The sequence below is a fragment of the Suricata suricatta genome, chromosome 1 (genome assembly GCF_006229205.1).
Source record: "Suricata suricatta isolate VVHF042 chromosome 1, meerkat_22Aug2017_6uvM2_HiC, whole genome shotgun sequence".
In the NCBI taxonomy this organism is placed as follows: domain Eukaryota; kingdom Metazoa; phylum Chordata; class Mammalia; order Carnivora; family Herpestidae; genus Suricata; species Suricata suricatta.
Window position 1 is genome coordinate 155369982 of NC_043700.1, and position 9907 is coordinate 155379888.

At 42.5% G+C, this 9907-nt stretch overlaps 1 protein-coding gene across 2 annotated transcripts in view; it reads right to left on the reverse strand.

The window, feature by feature from the left end:
• Positions 1–8342, reverse strand: part of SLAIN2 (SLAIN motif family member 2) — a 66071-nt gene extending 57729 nt beyond the window's left edge. For both annotated transcript variants that reach the window (XM_029946066.1, XM_029946057.1), the window contains exon 1: positions 7666–8342. In XM_029946066.1, the coding sequence (XP_029801926.1) occupies positions 7666–8054 (389 nt within the window). In that variant the 5' untranslated portion in view covers positions 8055–8342. The remainder of the gene's footprint in view (positions 1–7665) is intronic.
• Between the last annotated feature and the right edge of the window lie 1565 nt (positions 8343–9907).

Below are 9907 nucleotides of genomic sequence, written 5' to 3' on the forward strand. Positions count from 1 at the left end.
TCAGGCACAAAGATGAATATGATACAGTCCTTCTGTGTAAACTGCTCACAACCGAGACTGGAGAGACCAAAGAACAAGGCTGTATGATTCTGAACAAATACAATGATCTTGTATAATACAAGGAGTATTATATATACTCCAAGAAGGATATATTAACAGTGATACCACTGAAGAGGATGTAAACTGAGTAGGATATTTAGAATTTCACAAGAAAATAAGGTACTCTGCTGTAGAATGAACATCAGCACATGCTACCAGGCATGAATGTCCATGAAGTTTGCTGTCAACAAACAATAAGTAAACATGGGGAAAAAGGTGAACTGGAATTGGACTGCTGAGGACTTCAAAATACCTTCCTAACCCATTTTTATTCACTACCCCAATAATGACTTTTGACAGTTTTCAAAACTCATACCTACCCTCAAGAGGAAAAGAAGTTTCCTTTACTGAGGATATTCGGAGAAATGCCATAGTCTTAGGAGAAAAAAAAAAAATCTATGATGCTTCCATTGCTAAAGATCTCTCCCACATTTACACTTAACACTTTGCTTGAAGGTATCTTATGCTCCTAAATAGATGGCAATATTTTAAGCACAGAAAGAGAGTTCAAAGAAGTTAGAAGTAACATAATTCAATTAATTTTTGCCTCTTTGTAACATCCCTTGTCACGGGACCATTGAACAGTCTTCACCGCTGAAGGTTATTTATACTTTTTTTGTTTTTTAAAAATTTTGTTTTTTAAAATGTAATCTTTACCCTCATTGTGGGGCTTGGATTCACAATCCTGATATCAAGAGTCTCATACTCCACCGACTGAGCCAACCAGGTGCCCCTGAAGGCTACCTACACTTTTAAAAGACAGTCCATACTATCTAAAAATAGCTCTATTTGAAAATTCTACCTTATATTAAGTAAAAATTTGCCTGACTCTAACTTATGCCAATTGTTCTATTAATGATCTCCAGAGTTATATAGAATAAATCGAATAATATTCATTACAGTCCTTCAAGTATTTAAAAAAAATTCTCTTCCCAAAGCTAAATGCTTATAGGTTAAATAAGCCAAGGTAAAATGTTTCTCACTAGATATGGTTTTCAGGCTTAGCATGAATTTCAAATCATTATATTAGCTATGTGACTTTGAGTATTTAATTGCTTTATGTGCGAACATATGGACACAGATCGCTGAATGGTAGTTGCCAAGAGCTGGGGACATAGAGAATAGGGAAGTGGGGAGTTACTGTTTACGCAGAATGTCAATGTAGAAAGATAAAAACTTCCAGAGATGGATGGTGGTGATGACTGCATAACAATGTATATGCCACTGAACTGTACACTTAAAAATGATTTTTAACAATCTTATGGTTACATTCCAACATATGCGCTTAATACCAGTGAACTATACACTTTAAAAATGCTTAACATGGTTAATTTGATATTATGTATATCTTACCATAATTTAAAAAATGGATTAAAGATCTAAATGTAACAGGTAAAACTATAAGCCTCTTAGAAGAAAATATAGGAAAAATCTCGTGATATTCAATTAGGTACAGTTTTCTTAGACAGGACATCAAAAACATAAGCAACAAAAGAATAAATAAGACTTCATAACATTAAACTCTTTATGCTTCAAAGGACTCCATCAAGAAAGTAAAAAAAACAACATAGAATGAGAGAAAATATTCACAAATCATGTATCTCGTGAAGGATTAGTATCCAGTATATATAAAGAATTCTTATAACTTAATATGAAAACAAGTCACCTAATTAGAAAATGGGTTAATGGTTTGAATAGACATCTCCAAAGACAGACAAATGGCCAATAAATAGATGAAAAGATGCCCAACACCATAAGCCATTAGAAAAATGAAAATCAGAACCACAAGGAAATACTAGTAGAATGGCTATATAACAAAAAAGACAGACAATAATAAGTGTTGGAGAGAATGTGGCAAAATTGGAACCCTTAGTTACTGATGATGGAAATGTAAAATGGTAGAGCCATGGAAAACAGTCTGGCAGTTTCTCAAAAAGTTAAAGATGAAGTTACCATTTGACTTTGTAATTCTACTCCTAGGTATATACTCAAGAAAAAATGAAAACATCTCCATATAAAATTTTACTCAGGGCACCTGGGTGGCTCAGTTGCTTAAGCTTCCAACTTTGGCTCAGGTCACAATCTTGTGGTTTGTGGGTTCAAGCCCTGTGTTGGGCTGTGCTGTCAACTCAGAGCCTGGAGCCTGCTTCAGATCCTATGTCTCCCTCTGTGCCCCTCCCCAGCTTGCTCTCCTGTGTGCATGCCACTCTCTCTCTCAAGTAAATAAACATTAAAAAAAATTGGTCATAGCAACACTTTTCTTAAGCTACTAAGCCACCCAGGCGCCCCATAACAACACTTTTCAGAAATACCAAAAGGTGGAAACAATTCAATTCTCATCAACTGATGAATAAACAAAATGTAGTAATATTATTCAGACATAAAAAGGAATAAAAAAGAAAAAGGAAATGTTTGATACGTGTTACAACATGAGCGTTGAAAACATGTTAAGTAAAAGAAACAGACACAAACTGCTACATATTACATAATTTTATTTATATAAAATGACCAGAAGAGACAATACCATAGACACAGAAAGTATGGAAGTGGAGCTGGCTTAAGGGAGAAATGAGTGACTGATAATGGGTTTGGAGAGGGTTTTTTTTAGGGGGGAAGAGCACTAATGAAAATGTTCTGGAATTAGTGGTGACAGCTGCAAAACTCTGTGAATATACTAAAAAAGTCACTGACTTACACACTTTATAAGGGCAAGTTTTATTGCATGTGAATTATAGTCAACAAATACTTACAGAGAATAAAAAATATATTGAAGACATTAATATTAAAAAGGGATAACCTATAATACATGAGCAAAATATGCAATGATACTACATGACAAAGAGAAGGCAGAAAGACTCTTCCTTACCTTGTTTTTCTGCCAATATTTGGTTCAAACAGACAACCTGAATAAACATTCTTCAAAGGAAACTGATTTTCAAATGAGGCAAGGTGATAGTTAAGTCAGAATGTAAGCCAGAACACAGCTTGAAAAAGGTTTAGCCCTCCAAATAATGTAACAGAATTGAACTTTTGTCACTGTTAACTCAAAATATATGTCAATCTAAAATAACATGTAGGGGTGCCTGGATGGCTGAGTCAGTTAAGCATCTGACTCCTGATTTCAGCACAGGTCATGATCTCACGATCAAGCCCCACATTAGGTCCTGAGCTGTCAGCACAGTGCCTGCTTAGGATTCTCTCTCTCCCCCACTTCTCTCTCTCTGCCCCTCCTGCATACCCACACACTCTCTCTCTCACTGTCTCAAACTAAATACACATTAAAAATTTTTTTAAATGGGGGGTGTCTGGGTGGCCCAGTCGGTTAAGCATCTGACTTTGGTTTGTAGGCTCGAGGTCCATATCAGGCTCTGAGCTGTAAGCTCCATTTCTACTTCAGCCCTTCCTCTGCTCATGTTCTTTCTCTCTCAAAAATAAATGTTAAAAATTAAAAAAAAAAACAGACATTCCAGACCAAACTTATTCCCTGAAAAATTTAAAACTGAATTAAACAAAATGTTTGTAGAGTTAGAAAAGGAAAAAGCCAGAGGATTCACCGTGAGCAATTCAAATCAAATCAAATGCAATTTCTATTTTCATACGTTTACTTCACTGCAGGTAAGAACCCTGTAGGCACAGTATAGCTTAATTACAGCAAGCAATTTGGCAAAATGCTTCATAATATCCATACAAAATGCATATGGACTTTATAATAACAAGTGGAACAGTTATTGGACAACCACAACGTGTGTTGATTAATGGACTGATGTTAATCTGAAGGGATTCTCACTGAGCTGCACTTTTCAGAGCCCTTTATTCTGTCATTTTATCATTTTTATCAACAACTTGAGGACCCAGTAGATACGGTTACAAAATATGAAAATGACAAAAATAGTAATAAATGCCTAAACCGAGACTAACAAAATTAAATATAAAAACCTAATTTATAATATAAAAGCCTCACACATACACACATGCCAAAAAAAGTTCAGTACACAAAAACAGGGTTAGGGAGATTTAGTTTAAGAACTTATGTATGAGTGTAATCGACACTACTGGCTCATAAACCATACAACAGAAACCAAAACTGTTAATGAAATATTTGATTTCAAAATAATAGCATTTAGCTGAAGCAAGGAATATCCACCACACACTGTCTGGTCAAATATTATCGAAAATGCTGAGTACAGGCGAGCCTGGCTGGCTCAGTCAATAGAGCATGTGACTCTTGAGCTCAGGGTTGTGAGTTCAAGCTCCACGTTGGGTATAGAGATTACTTTAAAAAATAAAATCTTCAAATAAAATGCTGATTACAATTCTGAGTTCCATGTTTAATGATAATGAGCAACTAGAATTCATTAAGAGAAAAATGATCATGGTTGAAGGATCAGAGAATTGTATTACCTTAAGAATGATTAAATAAATTGGGATCGTTTTGCTCCGCAGAAGACATGAGAACGCCCAGAGAGTGTAGTGGGCAGAAGGGGTCAGCCGGTCCATGACAGTAGTCTTCAAATATGTTAAGGGGCCATTCATGTGGAAAAGGTATTATACTTGGGAAAAGCAAAATACAATGGGACAGAGCAGTCTTTGACGTCATAAAGTCCTGGATTAAAATCCCAACTCCAACATTTAAACTGTGTGTTATTTGATGAATCCTGACTCCAACATTTACTGTATGTTATTTGATGCTTAGAAAGACTACATTTCCTTACCTAGAAAATGATATTTACCTCACAAATGAATGAAAAATCCAAAAATGTTTTAAGCTACCTGGCATAGCCTAATACACTGTGATGTACAATGATGCCAGTTCCCTTCTCTAGCCTTTCCCATCTGTTCTAGAACAGTGCTTTCCAAACTGAGAAACAACCCGTTAATTAATGGGTCACAAATCAGCTTAATGGGTTGTAACTAGAATCTTTTTTCTAAAAAAACAGAAAATACCAGACCTTGCCACATATACTAAAAGTAACTACAGTTTTGTGAAACTTTTATTTCAATTATTCATATACACATGGACTAGGCTATGATGTAAAATGTTTTTCTTTTTCATGAAGGTGGTCCCCCCCCCAAAAATCTGTGAAAGCCACTGCTCTGAAGCAAGGTTTTCTGTGCTCCTTGGGAGCTCAAAAAAATTTACCACTTAGAAATTTACTATATTCAATATACATCAGTGTATCAAACAAGTCCAATATTAAAGAAACCTGTTTATTTTTGTTAAACCTTCTTTTCCCCACCTATATTTAACCTCAGACCCACCCTTATTTTTTCACATATTATCTATCACTTTCAGAACTAACATTTTATAGTATACATTTGGGAAAAAACATTCCTTTAGATGAAAAAGAAGGTACAGTGGGTATAAGTTACAGAAAATAACTTTTCAGTTTGCTAAGAAAAGACTCCGGATTCTTTGAATCTTCCTCCCTCTGCTTCTAACACCCACCCCCTTGCCACTTACACTCCAAAATCATACTCTAAAGTACTTTAAGTAGGATTTATAAAACTTTCAGTTCACACAAATCCTTTCAGAAAAAGGATAGGATCAAGATATGTAGCCAGGATCAAAGCGTAAGCAGAAACCGTCTAGTCAAAAGAAAATTCTGGCATAGTATGTAAGATGATTTGCTCTACCTGAACAAACTCTGTACTCAGAAGCCAAAGCAGCAAGTACGCATTCAGCTTCTCCAAGAGGAGTCAAAGTGTTCTAATAATACATAATCTAAAATGGGCTCATGAGTGCAGCTAACCCTCATTATTAAGAGCATCATTATCATCATCACTTGGAAGAGGCATGTGAGGATAGTGAGATGATTCTGGATTCTTTTAAAGTGTACACACACCCAGAATTCCTTTGGGAGGACGTGATCTCACACTAATATGAAAAACTGTCACTTCTATGATCGGTTCTAAAAATATTTGGTATTACTTGGAAATAAAATAATGGCTTGATACCATATATTCAAGAGTTTCTCTGTAATTCAAACCTTCCTAATTGGGAGTTACAAATATCTGACTCTGCTTTAGCAGCTGTCTGAGCCTAAAAGGCTTTTCCCACTCTTTCCCCACCCCCAGGCTCCCAAGTTTGCCACTTTGAACCATTACTTTCTTCGCAATTTCTGAGCATTCTCAGTAATTTTGCTTTTTTTTTTTTTTTTTTGCAACTCACTGTATATCTCCTAGCTTATTTAACTGCATAAAACTTGGCTCCCACCAAGAATGTTAACTGCCTTAATGAACAGGGATCAACATGTTAAGAAACTTCAGATTTTCCCACAAGATCCTATAAGAGCTCACTGAATACTTGGTGATTTAAATAACTAGGCTTCAGAGTAAGTTTTGGGGAGTTTACTATATGCCAGACCCAGTGCTAAAAGTATGCACGGATTCACTCATACAATCTTCATTATGCCACAGAAGTAAGAACTATTATTTTCTCCATCAAATAGAGGAAGAAAGTGAGGCTCAGAGTAACTTGTCCAAGGTCATACAGCTAGTGTGGCAGCACCAGGGCCTGAATCCAAAGCTCTTAACTAAGTAACAGTAAAGGTGCACCCCTGCAATATCAGAGTCCATGAAGAATTTCCACTTCACGGAGTTAAAAGTTTCAATTTCACCAGAGTTGAGACATTTTACCTACAGATCAAAACTTTAAAAAGGGCTCAGTTAAGACAAAGAATTTCTTATCGACATCTTTATGGGGTTGCAATAAAATGAGGGGAAACCTCCAATGTCTTTTCTATTTATCTAAGTGATATTATGGTGCGGGTCAGCATTCTATCACGAAGTGGCTTGTGAGAATACGGCTTTGGTTTAGATTTTTAAATAGGGCTCCTTTTCTCTGCTCCTACGACGACATGGAAATTAAGGAGGGATGTGATAACTGTCACCTCCCAGCTCCGAAAAACGCCAGACCCAACTCTTGTTTAAAAAATAAGAGCCGGGCTCTTGTTCCACCCTTGACTTTTCACACAAAGCAGTACCATCCGCTGCCCTCTTCACTCAAAGCCAGCTTTACCCCACTACCCAAAGGGGGGTGCTGATTCACATGGGCTCCCCATCGCCGCCAGAAACGTACCCACCTCCCAGCGGTCCACAACACTGACCGCCGCGCTTAACCCGCTCCGGGGTGCTCCCCGCACCCGGCGATGCCTCGGCACGCAGACCCCTCTCCGACATCCAAAACGCTCAGGCCACCATCCGAAAGCCAGTATTTCACACAAAGCAAGATCCCCTCCTTACAAGGCAGTTTCCCTCCTCCGACTCCTCCCCACGGCCAGCAGCCCTTCCCCGGCGGTGCCAAGCCACAGACCCCAACGGGGTCTAAAGCCCGGAGAGTGCACAACCCGGGGGAGAACTAGCTTCAAACCCTGTTCCTCCGGCACACCTCCACTGCCCCCAACTCCAAGTGACCTTCCCGGAGCCAAAGCAAGAAAAGCAGGAATCCTCGTCCGAGAGCGGACTCCGCTACACAAAGCGAGGTGCCTCAGCAGGGGTCCCCTCGGAAGCCGCTCTCCGCCCCCGGGCCCGTCCCCGCCCAGCCCCGGCCCGGCGGCCCGCGCTCACCAGCTCTCCTCCTCCTCCTCCCAGCCTGACAGGCGCTCCAGCTCCTCGGGCCGCAGCGGCTCCACCTCGTCCAGCAAGCCGCCCTCGCCCGCTGCCAGCAAGGAGGTGGCGTCCCGCAGCTCCTCGCTACTCGTCCGCCTCGGGCCCGAGCCCACCCCGCCGCCCGACTTGGCGTTGAGGCCCAAGGGGAAGCCCCGAGGGGACGCCGTGCCGGAGGAGGGAGTGGACATGCCGGCCCGCACCGGGCTGCCGGGCCCGAGGGAGCCGACGCCCTGCACGGCCCCCGAGCGGCTCCTCAGCTGTTCGTTCTGCTTCTCCAGCTTCTTCACCAGCTCCTGCAGCTTCCGCACCTCCTGGTCCGCGTTCACGTTGGAGTTAACGTCCTCCATCCCGGCCCCGCCGCCTGTGCCGCCTGCCACCCGTTCAGACTCACAGCGACGGGGAGAGGGCCGGGCGAAAGAGGCGTCGCCGCCGCCGCTCACTCTAGCCGAAGCGCCGGCATACAGCAGGGCCAGGCCCCACCGCCAGGGTCCCCCCAGCTACGGTTCCGAAGCGCCGCTGGCCCCAGCCGAGCCGCCTCATCTGCGCCGGCTCCAGGATTGGGGGAGGCGGCGCCAATATCCGGCCTCGGCCGCCATCTTCCCTCCGTCCCTCCGCCCCCCTCAGCCCGGCCCCGTCGGTGACCTCAGAGCGTCGGGGGTGGACTCGGCCGCCGGCTGGCGCTGAGAGGACCGCGCGGCGAGCTCGCGGAGGGGCGGGGCCGTGGGCGAAGTCGGTGGGCGGGTCTTCGGCCGGAAGGGGCGTGCCCGTGCGTTGGTGGAGGTGGGAAGCTGCCTGGCTGGCTGGGGAAGAAAGCGATTCCGGCCGCAGGCGGGGCACGGGAGGGAAGACGAGCTGGCCAAGACCCGAGAGGAGTAAGGGCTTGACTGCGGGAGGGGCTAAAATCGAAAACCGACTCTCGCTAAGCTCCGCCTATTGGTCTTGGATGAGGGGCGTGTGGTTTGCTCTCCACCCCTAAACACGGGCGTGTGGAACCAGCGCCCGAATGTGACCTGTGTCCTGGCTGGTTCTCTGGTGGGCGCTTGGCCGGCCCTCTTGGAGAGTCACTTTATTTTGTCTGTTTGTTCAGCAAATATTTATAAAATGCCTGCTTGAAATAGGAGATTGTCAGGGCTGGCAGGAGCCTCAGGGACCGTTGGTGACCTGTTTCTTCTGAAAATGAGAAAACAGAATCCCAAATCATTGAGAGGTCTAAGGTCAAAATAATAACCGTAAGTTGTTGAATGCTTACTATGGACCAGACAGTGTGCTAAGCAGTTTAAAGGCATCTTATCGATGTACACTTTTCCCGACTTAAAGTTTATTGCACTCTGGCTTGGAAGCGGGGGATATAAAACCGCTCCTCTCCTCCCCTGTTAATTGATGCATAATCTGCTCTTTGGAGCCTTTCTTGGGAAAAACTTTTTCAGCGTGTCTTGACTTTGTATTTTTAAAAGGTGTTTTGTTTTTTAAGTTTATTTTTTTAATGTTTTATTTATTTTTGATACAGAGAGAGACAGAACATGAGAGGGGGAGGGGCAGAGAGAGAAGGAGACACAGAATCCGAAGACAGGCTCCAGGCTCTGAGCTGTCAGCACAGAGCACAACACGGGGCTGGAACCCACAAACGTGAGATCTGACCTGAGCCGAAGTCGGAGGCTTAACTGACTGAGCCACCCAGGCGCCCCTAAGTTTATTTATTTTTGAGACAGAGAACGAGCAGGGGAGGGGCGAGAGAATCCTAAGCAGGCTGAGCTGTCCGCACAGAGTCAGGTGCGGAACTTGAACTCATGAAATGGGAGATCTTGACCTGAGCCAAAATCGAGTCCAGCACTTCACCGACTGAGCCACCCAGGTGTCCCTAAAAAGTGTATTAAAAGAACTTGATAAACAAGTTGACACACACCGATGAATGCTGAGAGCTGTATGAATATAAAAGTTTTTCAGTGACCCCTGTTTATAATGTGTCCTACTAACAGTAAAACAAACCAAAACTCAGTTAAATGCTTTCTTTTGATCACGTTCATTATTTTTCAGCTGTCAGCTGTGAACTACCTGGCTTCTGTTTGCAGCTTTCCTCTAATTGCCTCCTCCACCCTTAGCTAATAATGATCCAGTCCTGCTCCACCTGGGTGTGACTAAAATGCCAGGGCTTACTTGTATCTTTTAGCCTCTCTGTGCTGTAATTTCCATGCCTAGAATA